The following is an 18,711-nucleotide window of genomic DNA, read 5'->3' on the forward strand; positions in this document are numbered from 1 at the left end:
CATGGGCATGGTTTGTGACCAGGTTGCAAGACTGCATAACAATTCATCATCATCATCATTATCATCAGCATCAAAATCAAAGTGCAGCACGTAGCAGTTGTAGACGAAATATTGAAGCCTTGTCGCAGTCCGCAATCCGAAAACTATTTTCTATTTTGTATTCGTCCATCTGTCAACAGTCGAGGTGGGTGGAGTGAGGATGGAGGCTGTACTTATTTAAACAATAGTTGTCCCTAGCAGAACACTCGTCCTGCAGCAGAAGCAGCAGCAGCACCAGCAACCGCAGACAATTGCTTTGGACTGCTTTTGTCCGCCGAGGCGTACATTACATTAGACGAGCATAAAGGCCACCCTCAAAGCAGGCATCAACCCCTTGCCCCCGACCCGCGACAAACTGATTTCAAGTGCAGGACGAAACCGCAAGGCAAGACAATACGGACATAGGGTCAGAGCACTATAGACACACACACACACAGAGACACAGACACAACATGACGCAAGGACATGCAGATAATCATTGTGCAACAAGGGACACACACGCTGTCCATCTATGCCACTGTCCGTACTTCCAGCTATCCACCTGTTCGTCCGTCCGTCTATGTCATTTAATAGTCCTGCTGTTGCTCGGTGTTTGTTGCATTAATTAAAGATGCGCTGCATTGCTTTGGCAGCCAGCATTCCGGCATTCGTGCTCTCGCATATTCTCCTGGCGTCACCTCATTGCATTGTTTTGAGTTACTATCATAGGAATGGCCGTGATTGGTCGAACTCCTTGGCAAAGGAAATTAACAACAGAGCCTGTCAGAGCCGGTCTCAGTATAACTTAGAGCGAGGTATAATCGTTGTAACTGGCAGAAAGAGGCGTAGCAGACCCCATGAAGTATATATTCCTGATCACAATGACGAGCTGTGTCAATATGTCCGTCTTTGTGTCTTTCCTCTTGAGGAAGCCTACTTAATTATAAATTCTAAATATAAACTGATTGTAGATTCTAGGCTCAATATTTTATTGTTTCATTGCATAAGCTTTTCCTATTTGGGTCGCACAGCAGATGCATAGCAAATATTTAGATATATATACATTTACATATATATTATATACATAAAATCAATACTAATTGTATTTGTAATTTGAACTAAATATTTGATTTATTAATTGCATTAAAAAATAGACGCAAATACATTAAATACTAATTACACATAGATATTATTTAACTAAATTCATTTACGGAATATATATATTTATTTATCGATATTTATCGATCGCTACCATCAAAAGACAGAACAAAAAGGCCAATTTATTATTTGCTGATTTGTTAATTATTTCTGCGCTATAGATGTTGCGCATCAGGTTGAAAGAATACAATCGATTTAGGTGTTATATGCAGTGGAAAGCAAAAATAATACTTCAAAGGAAACCAAAAAGTGAATTTCGATGAAAATGTTGCTGAACAGAAATTCGAACGTGAAATAAACTCGAATAAATTGCTAAGAGTAACTCTGTGGGAGGTGTATGTGTGTGAGTGTGTAGTGTGAATCGAGCTGAGTAAGGAGAGTGTATGCGAATTAGCTAGTTGTGTTAGTTAGTGCTGTCTTAATACTTTAACCAAAACTTTACTCAAAATCCCTAAATGAGCGAATTAATTATTGTTTTCTGCCTAACTCACGCAATAATCACAGCTGCAATTGTTACATTTTGACTTTTCTTCTCAGCGTTAAATGATTAAAAATTTAATAATATACAAAATATATAAACATGCCATGCACAGCACAAATCATGTATATATGTATACATAGATAGATACATATATGCATATATCAGCATATCCATAGTCAGTATAAGATCTGCTCATTTCTAGTCATTTAGCTCATATGCACATAGTGTATAGTAGTGTATGCTTGCATTAACTAAGCTAGAATAATTTAGTAACTCCTGACTAAATGTTTTTCTTAGTTGGTGTTTGTTTGTTTTTCTTTTTAGTAATTTGTTTTAGTTATTGTAGGTGTTTTAATATTAAGGCCACTTAAGTACTCTTAATGATTCAATTAAGTGCGCTGATAGTTTTGCCTTAAAGTTAATCCTCAAGTCCCGATAATTCATTTTCCCAAATAGGCGGACTTCAACTGCTGGTACTCCAGTATGCGTGCGATGCCATATTCCTGCAAGAGATGCCAAAGATTAGTTGAAAAGTTAACAAAAATTCATATATGCAATTAAAATTAAATAGCTACAATTATATTTATATAAATTATTTATTCCTTAACAGCACTTTAAAAAATGAAATATATTTAAATGTGTAATTTATGATATTATTACATATTTAAAAAAAAAAAAAATATATATATATATATATACATATATAAAACAATTATTAAACCATTTTAAAACATATTTCTTACTTCGAAATAAATACTTTACAATAAAATCAATTCAGGTCCCTATTACCTATTCCAAAATTAAATATTGAATCTCGCATTAATTAAACGGATTAAAAAAATATTCATATACATATAGATTTTCTTTCTATCACGGCTTTTTTTTTCTTCATTATAAAAAGTAATTTTAGGAATTAACTATTGAGCTATAATCTCAGAATAATATTTCGTGAAATTATATTATGAATCATTTTTTCATTGTACTGCGAGATTAATTAAAATGATAATTTCATAAGTATAGAGAAGCTTTCTACTACATTTTAAGCTGAATTAAAATTTAGGTTTTTCTAAGCCCTACAGATAGGGCCCAACAACCAGAAGTTTAATTTAAGAGAATTTAAGAGACTCTATAGATCTATATTGTTGTAAAGAGAATACAGTCTCTCTCAGCTCTCAGCGCACTCCGAGCACTAAGTGACTTGACGTTTGTAATTCGAAACTGAATAGAATATTAAAATCATTCACAATTGTAGCTGTGTGTCTGAGTCGATAGCTCTATATAGATGATATATATTAGATATATTGTAGTCAAATATATATTAATTGACAGCAGCAGCAAATATATATTAACCACAACAGCGTGATCTAATGTAATATAAGCTTTATTAAGCTGTGTTATATACAGAAATAAATTAAACATTAGCAATGAGATCAAATATATATCTATTTAACAAAAACATACCCAATAACCAAACTCAATGGCTGACGTAACATTCACCACAGACCAGAGGCTCCAGAATAGATGAGAGAGCATTGTAAATAGTTGTATTTCGGCATCGACCGCATCGAGCTCCTCCATATGGGGCTCGTAGTGCTCATCATCGTGATATTTCTTCAAATAGTTGACGATAAAATCACGACGTTGCTGCACCGGTGCGTATTGATGTTTGTAGTGGTGAAAGTATGGGAATTGAGGATTGGTGTAGTCGAAGGTCCACTCAATGAAATGATTAGCCAAATCGAAGCCACGATAATTGTAGGCGCAATATTCAAAATCAATGATAATGAGATCTGGCTCATGATCGGACATAAAGCTCGAGTCCAGTGCGGAATCATCCGTGGTGTCCAATTCCGGGCAGGGTGACGCACTATGCGACTTACTGCATTTATATATTGGGATGAGACAGAGGAATACGATTAGTTCAGTTAATCATAGTGATTGTATGCTATGGCATGGATAACCTGTATGTATTTGGTAATTTGCTTATGCCGAATTAAAATTTCATTTTGACGACCGCAGCAATGGGGCCTGCCATCTAGAATTTAAGGTAGTTTTAACAAGCATACATAAGGTATATACAATATAACCTAATTACTAATTTAACAATTGGCAAATAAATACGGGTTAGTGTCCAATAATGGTTTCTACTAAGCCACATAGCTCACTCACTTGTCATCCGCATCCAAATTACTGTTGCCATCCAGACTATCGCCCAGGGTCTCATCAAAATTGGATCTATGGCAGAGTTGAAATGAATTATTGGCATCTCTAAGAATATTATAAATTAAATAATTCTATCTACCTTAGACTACTTATCGATTCTCTGGGTGTACGGTCATTTCCATTGTTTGATTGCCTCAATAATATGTTGCCCTCCTGCAGATCGTTGTGGCAAAAGACAACGGGATAGTCGCCCGCTTCTATCACCGATCTTAGCCAGGCTATTTCCCGAACATAGTCAATGGATCGCATGAGTTCACGTTGCTTTTGCAATACTGTCGAATTCGGTTTCGATTCAATTTTGCCCTTTACAATGCTATCCAAGCTGGCCAGCCAACGGTCCATGCAATTCCATATCCAGTCCGGTTCCTTCGACATTGGTATATTCAAGCTGTGTATTTCACCCATTTTCTCAGCTATCTTCATCGAAATACGAGCATCGCCCAGCTCTGTGGTGGTCAATGTGCGTGCCTGAATGAATATAAATATATAAGTATTTTAAGCTACAGGGTATTGAATAGTCCCACAATTTTGTGTATATTTCTCTATAGCACGGATTTACTGATCTAAAATTGGTACTGATCACCTTAAGTAAAAGCAAGCAAAACTAATATATAAAGCAAACTTTTTTTTTTAAGAAAATAAAATAAAATAAATTAAGCGATATATTTGATTATGCCTATTACAGAAGTATTAGACTATTATTTCTCAGAAGTATTATAAAAAAAAAAAAAACCTTTCTTTTGTATTGATAAACATTTTCTAAACTAATTTTATAATTATTTTGGCTAGACTAAAATTGATTCATATGATTAAATACTTGAATAGTATATACATACACAAAAGAACATAAAATTTCTAGAAGTATTCTATACAGCACAAAGGGTACATCTACTTGATTACAGTATTAACATATGAATAACTACATCTACATCTCTATATATTTGCAAGCCTAAATCTATATCTGTGCAAAAATTTTGATAAAGATGTCAATCTTAAATTTAATACACTTATATTTACTCGATTAATATTAGCATGTTGATAACAAATATACCTATCACTCAGTCTATCTAGATATGCAAAAAAAATCTTACTTAAAATATGACAATCTCAATCTAAATATTAAAAGACAAAATAAATCGGCAATTGTTGTACTCTTCTAGTTTGTTCTATCTACTTCTGCTGCCCAACCCACCGGTATATATTGCTCAATGCGTCCACCGGGAAATATGCCATGCAGCTTCGGTCCAAAGTTACGTTCGCTGAGCAGGGCAAATACCACAGACTCTGTTATCATGGTCTCCAGGGCATGATCGCCATGCGTTTGACCATAGATGCGCAGCAGCACCTATATTGTGTTGAGAGTTTATTTTTATTTAAGTATTAGCATTTATAAAGAGATTGTCAAATGTGATCGACCTACCTCACGGGGTTCCTGCTTGGGACTGTGCAAACGTCGCAGCAAACTATCGCCGCTGTCGCTATCAAAGCGTCGTCTTTTATTTGCCTGTTTAGCGCTCAGCGCCGCATCGTCATCATCATCATCGGCGTGGGTGATGGCTGAGGGATTTTTTGTTACCTCCGGTGCCACATCTTTGATATTGTTGTTGTTGTTATTGTTATTATTATTGTTGTTGTTGTTTTCGCTATTCTTAGCAAATGCCGAGGCGGCTATGACGTGTTTGCCAATGTTGACGTTGACATTTCCTGTCTGCTGTTGCTGCTGCTCTACCTCCAACAATTGCTGTTCATCAAAATCATCCAAGTCGGGCAAACTGACGTAATACAAGAAATTCGAGAGACCACCGCTAAAACGCAATAATATATTTGTACAGATTAAATGACTTTTTATTGATTTTATGCAAATTTGTAATATGGAACTCACCTGATGCGCTTTACCACCAATTGCTCTGGGGTAACCACCTTCCAGCGTCCGGTTAGATAGTCACGGCAAATGCGCGCAGCCGCTTGGCGAATTTCCTCAAGTGTGGCCTATTTGGATGTGTGCCAAGAGCGTTAAATGTACCAAAAACCAAAGAGAAACAGAAATTATAATTGAGTAAAACAGAAGAGAAGAGAGTGTGCCTTACAGAGACAAGAGAAAAAGAGAGAGAGCGCGCGCAAGAGAGAGAGAAAAAACTTTTGACGTTTACGAATTGACAAAACAAATGCGGGTACTCATACCCGGCAGAGGTTTCGCGAGGGTGAGTATTGGTGGGTCGTACTAATAATATCAAATATGTACATATAGAAGAATAATATACAATATAATATACTTCAATGTGTTCAATGCAAAACAACAACGAAAAATGGCATGCAATATATTGTGTATATACAAAACTGAAAATAAACAATGTCTAAATTCTAAGTAGCCTCGCGTACAATTTTTAGTACAAGTGCAAGGTCCCGAGAGAACTAAAAGTGTTTTTAGGCGTACAATTCAAATATAATATATATGTATATTTTATATGAGGTAAAACAAGTTAGTACATGATGTCTAGCTAGGAATTACATTATTTGTAGGCTAATAATAACTAATTAAACTTTTTCTCAATTTTAGCTAACATATAATCGATAATTTGTACCCCGCTAAATCGAAATTCGCGATAAATCGATTTTCCCCTGGAAAGAAATTTGTTCTCAATAATGCTCGATAAATTGAATTTCTGTGTAAATTGAAAAGAACTTATCCCCTCGCCATTTCGAATTATCGGGATTCTACTGGTGTGTGTATATATCAACTGTGCGTATCATGTACCTAAGTGATAGCAAAAATGTACCTCACATTTACCTATCATGTACCTAACATGTACGTAACATATGATGTGCAAATAGTCAACATTTACCTCTAATGTAGGAAATGAGTACTATGGTGGTATATTAACCCAGGCTCTGGATAACATATAGCAACATAGGTCTAACATAAACATAACATTTTCCTATTCTGAACATTTACCAAAATATTACCAAACATATATAATGGTACATATTTTCATAAAAAATAAATATACTGCTTACAAATTTAATTTTAAATGAAACGTAAATGATTCTGAAATAAAAATATGTACAAAAATAGCAATTATGGCAAACAACAAATAGTTGTTTACAAAATAACATGTGTCCTAAAACATTAAATATGCTGCAAATAAAAATCCCATGTTTATCAACTATCATGTACCAAACATATTATAATAGAATTTTTAGATTTTTGAATAATCTAAAAACAAAATTAAATCAAATATATTAGATATGTTAAATTTGTTAGATATATTAAATATATTATATTTACTTAAATATGGTTCGCTTACATTGCGTCGAAAATGTTGCCAGATATGTTCATAATTACAGCGTGGACGTTTACAACAATTTTGATCAATATCTAGAAATTTCTGCTGCTTTTGACGACGAGTTTTTTGTTTAATGCAACCTTTACGTTGTCTCATACTACGTTTATTCCGTTTTACAAGAAATCCCGATAAATTTTCAAATACTATATATAAAACGCTATGTGTAAATCTAATTATATAAAAAACACTGATTTAACAATTCCGTATGCACGCAAGTCTTCAATGTTGTTCCGTATTAAGTGGATTAGTTCCTCACAGCTGGGCGTTCAATAATAAACTGAAACAGCTCACAACAGAACTGACTCATCGTAGCCCTGAGATGCTCGCTCAGTCTACTCATTTCGGTCTCGCTCTTTTTCTCTATGTCTTACTCTCTCACTCTGTCTCTCTCTATCTCTGTCTTTGGTGGTTGATGCACCACCAACCACCTTGCCCTCTGGTTGCGCTAGGGCTAAAGTATATGCTTACCTAGCACACAAACCACGAACGTAACTACCAACTACGTCAATTGCTTTGCCTTCTCTGATTTTTCAACAGATGTTCGATTTCTGGACGACAGGTAAAAAAAAAAAAGAAAAACAACTTAAGTAGAGAAAAACTATTTGAAACTGGTTTAATGGCAACTCATTGTAGTCTAGCACCTATTTAAGATTAGATTGTATCATTCAAGTGCTTGTAAATGCTGCTCAAAACTTACAACTAAGGCCTTGATATACATATATCATCAATGAACGTTCGTTGACCTGCTTCCAGTTGGACGACTGTTCGAATTTTAGCTTAGCATATATATGATATAATAAGAAAATTAAATATTTCGAAAAATCACCCATATAAAATTCCATTAAAAAGGCAATTAGGCAATTTAAAGAAAACGATAATTTCTATAAATTAGAACTGCAGATACAAGTACATATGTATAGTGTACATAGATATAAATATATATATATATATCCTCACAAGTAAAACCTTCCAGTTGGATCTAATCCATATGCAGCAGGTATGCAGTTATTTATAAGATTTTTTCTTTGCCTTAAGGTGCACGAAGGGCTGCAACCCTTCAGGATTAGCTCAGCTTTCTCTCTCTTCTCTCTCTCTTCTCTCTCACTCTCTCTCTCACTCTCTCTCTCTTACTCTCTCTCTCTCTCTCTCCCTAGATTTTTCTATTCATTCGTTTCATTCATTTTCTATCCTCTCTTAAATGGCCCAAGACATTTTCGACTCCCCTTCTTCATTCATCTTTATCATCCATTAAAATATTTATTTAATTTTTATGCTTACTCACAAAAATTAAATGAGTTTATTGGTTTTGTGCAATATCCGTCCGTCTGTTCGGCTTTCAAAGCTGGAGAATTGAAATTTGAAAAATATACGTTGACCCGTGAAGGCGTATTCTGCAGTCGATAACGCCCGAATGCAACGTTCTTACATGTTTTATTATGTAAGTAAGTTTGAATATCCTAAAACTATAGCTGGTAAAAAAAAAAAAAAAAAAAAAAAAAACTAGTTTAATCCATCGGTGCATCAAAATACAGACAACTTTCACCCCAAACACACACACCCACACACTTGTAAATATAACGAGCTCAATGTAAATTTTGTGGAATTTTCCACGCAAACAGCGCAACAAGAAAATCTTCCATTTACGCACAAAGCAAATGTCTCTTATCAAGTGGAACAACAATATATTGTAAGAATGGCAAACAGTTGATATAAATATTTCATATAATGTGTAAAACAATGTGAGAGAGACATTTGATGGCCAAAAGAACACGCAAGTATATAAACTATATACAAGTTTTATACCTGAACCTGATAAGCCCATTAAAGGCATTTAATAGCAAATAGCGAGAACTATAAAAATTACTATATTAATGTGAATAAGACTTTTTTCCCAAAGCCTGTTCCGGGCCTTATCAGTTCTATTAAAACTTATCAAGAACTATTTTATTTAGCGCCCACTTGCAAAAATTTAATCGGAAAATATTTTTCACTTATATTTTGCTTTTGCCAATGGCAAATCTTTTAAGTACGCAACTGTAGATTTAATAATTTGTATTTTAAGGTCTATCTACATTGTAGTTAGGCACCGATTAATAGCGACTAGGCAATACTCTATTTAAATAATTTACTTGATATTACTGAATTTGGGTTTAATTTGTTAAAGTATTTTTTATTATTCTAATTGTCGAATATATAGATTATCAAATTTTTTTTTTATTCATATATTTATTAATCTTATTTACCAGTTTGCCAGAGTATCCACAGACTTATAAAGCTCAAGAACTAATAAAAATGAGAAGAAATTTGTATTTCATATATTCTTAATTTTTATTTGGCAACATCATGAAGATATAATATTAAGGCTCTATCTAAAAGCTCATTAAAGCTCTTCGAAATCGTTCACATAATAAATTACAAAATTAATTTACATTTTACTATAGATCGCCTAATTTTATTCAGTTTAATGTTAAAAAAAATGTTTACCAGCTTAAAATTATATTCTCAGTCTTATATGCATTTTTTATTTTACATCTTTTAATAATATATTTAAATTATAATTAAATATGTACATTTAACATTCCTCTAATCGCAATGTTCATATGTAGGTCAGTATTAATTGGTAACTTCCCCGAAAAAAAAAGACTAAATTTAGATTTGTTTGCCAAAAAGTTGAAAGTTCTCATTGCACAGCGCGAAACTAGAGATAAGATTTGAAACGCGTGTTATACAAATACCTATTAAGTGGAAAGCAAATTAAAAATAAGCATGCCAAAAAAACTTTTGGAGCTGTTAGGTATAGAAAATAAAATACAATTCTATGGTTGATGTGGAACACGTGGCTAATAATTAGCTTAAGCTTGTGGGCAGTATCTCAAATAAATATGTACATTTATCAAATACCTATCGATGGGTCTGTAAAGATTTATAAATTACAAACAAATTCGAATTTGATGAGCAAATTGGATTAATGTTACTTAACATTAACAAGTAATTAAGTAATTTTTAACATTTTATCAGATTAAATTGTGTATTTAGCTAACGCCACATTAAATAATTTTAATTTTTACAAAAAAAAAATATATAAGTTTTAAAGTATTTATAACTAAAGTTAATATAATTTTACAAAAGTTTTAACATTTTCAAAATTTATTTAATATTGAATATTAAAGCCAAGTTACATTCTTTAAGTACTTATTATTAGTTTTTCTAATTGTCCCTTTCTGTCTCTTATCTTATCTCGTCTTTGCTCTAACAATTAATTCAATAGTTATTGCCAAAAGTAAAAAATAGTTACATTAGAATTAAATTCTTATATACAATTATGCAATATTGCGGACTTAGTGTATTTTTTGTAAATTACGATTTTATTTGGAAATGTCTGTTATGAACCCTAAATTAAGTCATTAAATGAATAATGAATAATATATGTATAATACAAAATAAATAAAATTTAACAAATAGTTGTGTGTAAAATATAAAATAAAATAATAATATTTAAATATAAATAAGAATATATTCATAAATAAATTAATAATTGAAGAATAGAAAGCAAAAAAAAAAATATAAAATAAATAAAAATAATAATAATATAGTTAATAATAAATTGAAATATATAATAGAATATATACACTTGAGTATTCATAAAAACGTTCGACTTTGTTTATATTGTTATTTTATTATTTTTATTTAAATCAACTTTGGTCTTTTTTTTTTTAGTTTTCCCGCAACTATTTTGTTCTATTTTCTATTTTTCTCACTTACAAGATGATTCACTGCGAGTAAATGATTCATTAAAATAATCATAATAATCAAAAGTTACTTTACAGAAAACTAGCAAGAATAATAACGACAGCGGTTGGGTAAATCCCATTTAGGTATTTAAATTTATTTGTGTATGTATGTGTGTATATTTATGCTTGTATATATGTGTGTGTATATTTGTGTATGTATGTTTTCTAGGTATATAATAATTGGCTTAAAGCAATTACCTGACTAAAGCTATGCGTCTGCAATTCGCTGCGCAACTGCGCCGCAGCAGCGACGGCACGTGACCTATTGCGTCGACTCTGGCAACTCCACCGGCCGTTAGAGTCGGGCGGGTAGCGGTAAATGCGCGTCAGCGTCTGGCTAAGGCAGCGCGTGCTGCCCGTGCGCAGAGCAACCTGTGCGGCGCCCATTGCGATAAGTGTCTGCGACACGAGCTTTAACCCCAGAGTATACATAAATAAATCAACAAAATATGGCAAAATTTGAAGAGAGTAAAATAAAAGCAATATTTATACGAAAACAAAAGGAGAAAGAACAACAACAAGAAGAGAAACATGCTTATCAAGAACATGCCGCCAGTTGTATTATAAAGAGAGCCAACGACAACAATGTATAACAATGTATAACAACAATGTATAACAATGCGATAAGCCCAACAAGGAATAAGCTAGAAGCGTGGAATCATTAAAAAATGACAATAAAAAAATGAAATCAAATGCAACAACGGAAGAGCCTTGAAGTGACCGAACAGATCGACTCTGTAATACTCTATCAGATAATAGGCCAATACCTCTACATCTATATGTATATTTGCTTCAGCTTATCAGTTCATTGAGATTGATGACATCAATGCCGTGTAATACGCATTAAAAATAAAAGCAACTATTTTTGTTTCTTTCAATAATTTCCATTAAAGCGTTTAACACAGTAGAACAAATAGTTATATATAAATAATAAAAAAAAGAATGTATTTAAAAATATATGAATATATAAATAAAAATAATCATCTTTTCTTTAGCACTTTCGATTAAAGCAGTTAGCACAGTAGACTAGAAATAGATCTGATTACATACATGCGCATGTATATACCAACAAATTGTATACCAAAATCAAAATCAATAACAAATGCTCAATTATTCATTACAAACTTTAAAGACAACTAATTTCAGCAGCTGTCAAAAGTTATTTCAATACATTTTTTTTTAATAGTTCACACTGCAGGCGACAAACGTGTTAGCAAAATGAATGGACTTCTTGGTGCGCTTTGCAAGAGAGCCTGAAAGCCGCCAAAGATTTCACGATGACACACGAATGGCCGTATCGGTCAATGTTCGCGAATACGTAGAGAATTCGTAACAAAAACAAAAATAATGCAGAGAAGCTGCTACCAAGAGCAACAATAATAATGAAACGGGTTATAAAGCATTCTCTGCATTCTGCATTCTCTTACCGTTTGCAAATTGTTGGACATCTTACTGCGTACACTCTTCCTCTTTCTCTCGCTCTACCTTCCACACGCGATGTTCAAAAAGGTACGTAACAGCAATGTGCGAGTATGTGCGTGCGTGAGTCCCTGTTGTGACCGTGTGTTTGTCTGTTTTAGTATTTCTTTTTTTTTTTTTATTATTCGTTTTTTTATTTACACCTCCACTTGACAGAAACAATTAAAGATACATCCACGTGCTCTATAAACTGCGACGTCACTGTTAACTAAATATAATTACAATAAAACGTATAAATAAAAACAACTAGTTGAGCTGTTGACTGTTTCTGTTTGATTAACGGGTTTAACGTTGCACTGCTTTCCGCTTTAGCATCCACTCGCGCGCACGATTCAATTGCTACTGCGATCGAAGCTTTGAGTCGCTGCAGAGTGTCAAAAGAGGGCAGTGTGATTTTCGCCTACTCTTCGTTATCTTATCACCTTGGTTTAGCACTCTGCACGGCAGCTCTCCTCTCTCTCTCTCGCATTTTCATTTCGAACTGAGCTGGTGAGTTTCATAGCGCTCTGCCAATGAGCTTCTGCAAGTGAGCAACAATAGGCAACAATCGAGAATTTTGCTATCCCACCAATTTGAATTTCGCAACTTGACAGACGACTCAAGGTTAACTGCTACAGCTGTTTCTATACATTTTTATTTAAATTGTAAAAAATCATTTTATATTCTAATAAATAAATAAATTTTGATTAGTTTAATTGTGAAATAATAATAGAACCAGTTTTTTTTATTTTTATTTTTGGGTCAAAGCCAATCAATTGCGTTTCAAATAAATATGTTTTCCAAAGCTCCATTGAGAGTTTTCTAAAATTCATGCCAATTGGCACGCGCGCAGTACCGCAATATTGTTACACGAGGGCTGCTCAAGCCGTGTTCAACTTAATATGCACATTAAGCAAGAAAAATCTACTACTTCTGGAGCAACGCTCGCCGAAAAGCTTTCGGTTTACATGGCCAATACGATGCTCTACAAGTTGGCAGCTTTCAATGAAAGCTATCTCGAAAATGCTAGCTTACCAATGAAAAGCTTTCGCCGTCGAGCTTTTGTAGATGCTTTACAAATGTACTTTAAATGTGACTCACATCCGCACGGATGCGATCATATTTATTTTCGTGCATTTACTTATACTATATTACATTCATATTGAGCTTTTTTCCATGTAAGAAAAAACTTCTGTCAGATTAGATTTTAAATGTAAATACATATATACATACATACATATAAGAAATACCTTATTTAAATGAATATGCTAATTCCGCATTGGAGCTTTTTTCGACGCACTTCAATGCCAAAAACGGTTGCTGCTGATAAGCCATGTCTATGGTGTACAGTCGCGTCCAAATGTGCATGCAAACACACACACACAAACATACGATGCGAGCGAGTTCTAGGAAGTTTCTAGAAAGGCGCAAAGCCCCCCGAAACCCAACCAAAGAGTAGACATAATAATTAACTTGGTTTTTGTTTTTGTATTTCTTTTGTTCTTCCATTTATTTTTGAATGTTCTCGAATGTTGTTTTTTATTTGTGGTTTTATATCATTTTTTCTCTGCATCTGGCTACGTTTTGTTAGCCGTTTTCTGCTTGTTGTTGTTGCTGCTTAACTTGGCTGAATGTTCTGTACGGCTCTTTACTTTAGAAAAGTTTTGTATTCTTTCAATTTTGCCACTTCTTCACATACACTGCTCTAATTTTAATAGTGTGTTCTGTGTCTACCTTTTATTTCATTTGCCTTTCTGTTTTTCTGCATGCGTTATTGCCTATGGTTTCGTCTGTTTGTTCTTGTTGCTTTTTACGCTGCTCTTCTGTTGCCATTAAACAACTTAGTCAAAGTTTAAGGAGTGCGTGTGAGTGCGAGGAAGAGAGCAAAGCGCTGAATAAAAATGTGGGGGAAGAGGAACCTATGTAAATAAGAAACCACCAATATACTCACATATACATATGTATATAACGAACGCCCTTTACACAAAATTAGACACGTTAAATGCGAAAAGAATAGATAGAAGATTTAGCCAAGTCATACAGTAAAATAAAAGTATATAAAAAAAATTCAAAAAAATTACGGTTGTACATTAAAGTTGTTAAATATAATTTAATTTTCTTAAGTTTGGCGAGTCGGCGCTGTTGATTTCATTGCTATATAAAAACTTGATATTCCTTTCATATATGCATATTTCTATTTATAAATCTTTCATGTGAGGAGCTTGAAGGGGCGCGGGCAGCTTTATGTTATTTCCTGTTTCTTCTTTAGGAGTTCTTTCTTTTTTTGTTTGTTTTTTTTTATCGAGTTTTAAACATAGAGCTTGTTTTTTCTTTTAATATAAATACTCATATATAATATAGGATCATACATAAAATTAAAAAAGAAATTATCTTAAAAATGACAAATGCGTAATATTAAATTTGTTTTCGTTTACTTTTACAAGACTTGCAAATTGTTTTTGTATGGTTTGCTTCTTTTTTTTTTATTATATTATTATTAAATTTGATGTTTTTCTTGTGTACAACTCTTCTTTTTTTTTGTTTGCTTGTCTGCTTGTCTGCTTAAAACGCATCTTAATTGTTTCTTTTTTGTATTTATATATATATACTTTTTTCTTTAAAGTTAAGTTTTTGTTTTTAAGTAAATTTTAAATGATAATGGATTTTTTCTTGTTGCTTTTTTTTTCTTTTTTGTTAGTAAAGTCAGAGAGAATCGGTACATTTTAAGACTACGCTCCCTTTTTACAGGATTGTTATTAGAAATGTCAGCACACACACATGCACATCCACACTCACACATACATACAGAGTAACTCAAGTCAGTGTTGGTATGTGTGTGTGCGTATGTTTGTGCATGAGTGCGTGAGCGCATTTTGTGTGTGATTTGTTTGTGTATGTTAGTAAATTTAAATGTATTACTGTGCTGCTGGCTGAGCGGGCGATGCGATGCGATGCAGTTAGCCAGGACTCTTTAGGCAGCCACCTCGCTGGCTTCGGCACCATTTTGAACTTCATCCTTTGAGCTGGCCTCGTCCAGCTTCGCCTTCTTCTCCGGCGTGGCAACGACCTCATCGGCTTTAGCGGTAGCATCATCCACCTTTCGCTTCACAGCTTCAGCGGAGGGCGCATCTAAAAATGGGGCACCAAAATGAAAAGAAAATACAAATTAAATGTCAAATTTCGAGGTTATGTTTATTCTTTCACATTTACCTTTTGAGTCACCGTTAGCTGCCTCTGCATCATCGGCGCCATTCTCAACCGCTGCGGCGGCCTCGCTGCTTGGCTTAGCCTCAGCTGTTGTCTTCTCAGCCTCCACATCTACCTTCTTCTCATCGGCTGGTGCTGCGGCGTCTGTCTTCTCACCATCGACAGCGTCGGCAGCGGGCGCAGCTTCGGCGCTGGCCTCAGCACCGTTCTCTTTAGCGCCATCGACACTGCTGCTCGACTCCTCGCCAGCACCGTTCTCTGTGGTGGTCGGTGTCTCTGCTGCTGCATCGTCGGCAGCGACGACATCCTTCTTTACAGCATCAACCTCTTCAGCGGCAACTTTCTCAACCACGGGGGTCTCGCTGTGATTAGTTAAAAATAAGTAGATATTTTACATAAATATACAAAATTAGAAAATCAAGAAAATGCAGGAATTCAAACATTTCGCAAATCTATTAAAAATCGAGAGAAAAATTTCAATCATACGAAAGTTCGGCAAAAGCCGTTAACTCCGCAGCCGGCGTCGTTTCCGCGTTGGTTACAACCACCCTCAGTAGAAATAGAGCCAGACACACACACAATCACATTGTTAAAAGCATCTGCCGCCGCAAATGATAAATGGGAGCAACAACTCGTGGAAACTGCGACGCAAAAAGAAACAAAAAAAAGGTGAGCGGCATGCGCTTCAATATATAACAAAAAATTGTGCTTTTTCCTTTATACACCAGCCGGATAATAGGTGTACATAGCATAAAATGTAAAGTGAAGAGTAAAGAGCAAAGGCAAAGCGTGCAAAAAAAAAAAAAAAAAAAAAAAAAGCGCGACTTGCTTGAAATACAACGAGCGAACTGACGAAAAAAAAACTGGTTTTCATGTTTTAAACACTATTTGCGTCTCCCTCGCACACACCATTTGTGGGCTACAATGCGCGCGCGTCACGTACACAAGCGAAACAGCAAACAAAGAGCGAGCAAGAGCGCGCTTAAAGAATTGCATTGCAAGGCAAAGCGGCAAAAATAACGGTCAAAATATATATACACATGTACACTAACACAAACACCTACAATACAATAGCTTTCCCCCTACCCCGGCGACTAACACAACCTCAGACAACAGACAAAAGGTTTCTAACGGTTATCTTCAACTGCGTCGCAAGAGAAGTTAAAAGAAAACGCAGAGCGAAACGTAGACAATGCGAGTGCGAGCAACCGGCATGGCGTTGCGTTTATTTTAGGCAATGACAAAATATATCTGAAAACAGAATTTGATTTGAGCAGCTCATTAGCACAAAAACAAGCAAAGAGCGCAAAGAAGCGGCCAACAATGCCAAGCTTTAAGCTTTAAACGAAATATGCGCAAGACAATACTGACAAAAATTAATGGCCAGACGACAGGGGCAAAAGCAAACAGACGAGACAGACAAAACGACAGCTGAAACTCAAACGGAACACAAAAAAAAGAGCGGCAACTTGAATGCTACACACTGATGCAGTGTGCTCACACGCTCACACAAATATACATACATACTTATTTGCGCACTCCGCTTTGCACACAGCACACAGTACGTATATACACACATCCACATGTACGCTCAATATATTACTTCTTTGCCTTTACCAGCAGCCGCCACCACGAACATGCCCAACAACAAGCATGCTGACGAAGTCGCTGCCGCTGTCGTCGTCGCTGTTTGCCGGCCGGAGTGTGAGAGCGAGAAAGCGTCATGACGCCGCGCCAATTTCAACGGCGTCGTTTTTTGCGCGCACATTTAGACAGCTTTGGAGTAAGCGAGACAACTCTATAGATTGTTCAAGCATTTTACGTAGGATAGACACAAAATTCAAAAAGAAATTTTTTCCAAACCGTTGGAAAAAAAAATTATGTACATCACTTGCGAAATTACCCGCAATTGCCGCTGCATATATTGTTTAAACATATTCAACGCACACACACACATGCAACAAAGGCTAGATCACACATATTTACACACAAATCCAAATAAAATTACTCACTTCTTTTTCTCAGCCACATCAGCCATTTTAACTTTTAAAGAATTACTTTTCAAAGAGAAGCGCGAAGGTTTTAGTTTTACTTTTCTGCAAATAGCACGCGTACGCAAACACGACTTGTTTTAATACTTAAAACCAAAACACGTAGGTACAACAAGATTCGCAAATTTCATAAATTTGTGCAATTACTCTTGCTTGACCACTTTTTTCAGGTAGCTCTGCTGCTTTTAAAGTTGAATGCCTGCTGGGTTTTTGGTTGCCGTTCAGAATAACGTCCACACAGTTACGCAGAAAAACGCCGAATGAGACAGAGACAGAAGCTGAGGTAACTTTATATACACTAGGTATATTACTATTCACATCGATAATTTCCAAAACCAAATTAGATATCGATATATTTGCGGCAAAATATTTAAAAAAAATGCAATTTGGAATATATAGTTATATGTAATTGATGTGTATTCACTTTTACATGCAAACTTCAACGAAAATATGCTTAAATACAGATTTTAACTCCATTAAAACGAATTCCTTTTTGTCGATTTTTAATTTGTGATTAATTCTTAAGTATTAACATAATGTTAAACTCAAAATGGTACTGTTGTATGGGACTATGGCGTCGCACTAGAATGTGGTGAATAGAGTGAATGCAACAGCCTTTCAAGAAGCATTGTATGTTAGAGTGAGAGAAAATACTTTTACCTTTCAATAAAGCTGCAATATTTTTCATATCGATAGCCTTTTAAGTCACGATGTTTAATCACATAAATATTTAAAACAACGATTCATTTAAATGTCATGTGGATAATTTAATTATTATCTACATTTTACTGATTGTAGTTTGTTTAATAGTTAGAGTTTGTACAATTTTGGCTTTCTATATATGTATTTTAAATACAATTTTCAGGAAGTTTCCAAAACACATGGTCTAAGCGGCATCTGTTCTATTACTTTTTCATATTAATCTCTCTCTTTTCTATTTGTATTATGTTAGTATAAGTCTTTGTTGTAGTTCAGATTTT

The 18,711-nt window shown here is 34.5% G+C and overlaps 2 protein-coding genes across 6 annotated transcripts; both read right to left on the minus strand.

Moving 5' to 3' along the window:
* Positions 1-1,297: 1,297 nt before the first annotated feature.
* Positions 1,298-12,846, minus strand: LOC6576555 (choline/ethanolamine kinase). Of its 4 annotated transcripts, none has more exons than XM_032728711.2 (9): positions 12,443-12,845; positions 11,214-11,426; positions 5,763-5,869; positions 5,301-5,685; positions 5,073-5,225; positions 3,960-4,348; positions 3,827-3,892; positions 3,119-3,536; positions 1,298-2,160 (listed from the first exon to the last, which is right to left on the minus strand). In XM_032728711.2, exons 1-9 carry the CDS (start codon positions 12,461-12,463, stop codon positions 2,098-2,100), a joined length of 1,815 nt encoding a protein of 604 aa, XP_032584602.1. In that variant the 5' UTR covers positions 12,464-12,845; the 3' UTR covers positions 1,298-2,097. The 4 variants fall into 4 exon arrangements, with proteins under 4 accessions (XP_032584602.1, XP_015020730.1, XP_002002544.1 ...); XM_032728712.2 differs by lacking the exon at positions 1,298-2,160 and adding an exon at positions 3,619-3,692 and having other exon boundaries at positions 3,452-3,536; positions 12,443-12,846; XM_015165244.3 differs by lacking the exon at positions 11,214-11,426 and having other exon boundaries at positions 12,443-12,844.
* Positions 12,847-14,550: 1,704 nt separating this feature from the next.
* Positions 14,551-17,998, minus strand: LOC6576556 (protein bangles and beads). 2 transcript variants are annotated; one of them, XM_002002509.4, is made up of 3 exons: positions 17,693-17,998; positions 15,684-16,042; positions 14,551-15,602 (listed from the first exon to the last, which is right to left on the minus strand). In XM_002002509.4, exons 1-3 carry the CDS (start codon positions 17,716-17,718, stop codon positions 15,445-15,447), a joined length of 543 nt encoding a protein of 180 aa, XP_002002545.1. In that variant the 5' UTR covers positions 17,719-17,998; the 3' UTR covers positions 14,551-15,444. The 2 variants fall into 2 exon arrangements, with proteins under 2 accessions (XP_002002545.1, XP_043864864.1); XM_044008929.1 differs by lacking the exon at positions 17,693-17,998 and adding an exon at positions 17,204-17,292.
* Positions 17,999-18,711: the final 713 nt, after the last annotated feature.

This window comes from Drosophila mojavensis, unplaced genomic scaffold (genome assembly GCF_018153725.1).
Source record: "Drosophila mojavensis isolate 15081-1352.22 unplaced genomic scaffold, ASM1815372v1 contig_36, whole genome shotgun sequence".
Taxonomy (NCBI): domain Eukaryota; kingdom Metazoa; phylum Arthropoda; class Insecta; order Diptera; family Drosophilidae; genus Drosophila; species Drosophila mojavensis.

Excerpts from the sequence above, each read along its gene's own strand:
- LOC6576555 (XM_032728711.2), bottom strand. The coding sequence starts at position 12,463 with ATGTCCAACAATTTGCAAACG. Across the intron at positions 5,870-11,213 it reads AGACGCATAGCTTTAGTCAG|GCCACACTTGAGGAAATTCG; the intron begins GTAATTGCTTTA and ends ACATCCAAATAG. Across the intron at positions 2,161-3,118 it reads CCATTGAGTTTGGTTATTGG|GAATATGGCATCGCACGCAT; the intron begins GTATGTTTTTGT and ends CATCTCTTGCAG.
- LOC6576556 (XM_044008929.1), bottom strand. The coding sequence starts at position 17,265 with ATGTGGATGTGTGTATATACGTACTGTGTGCTGTGTGCAAAGCGGAGT. Across the intron at positions 16,043-17,203 it reads CGGAGTGCGCAAATAAGTAT|CGAGACCCCCGTGGTTGAGA; the intron begins GTATGTATATTT and ends AACTAATCACAG. Across the intron at positions 15,603-15,683 it reads AGCTAACGGTGACTCAAAAG|ATGCGCCCTCCGCTGAAGCT; the intron begins GTAAATGTGAAA and ends CCCCATTTTTAG.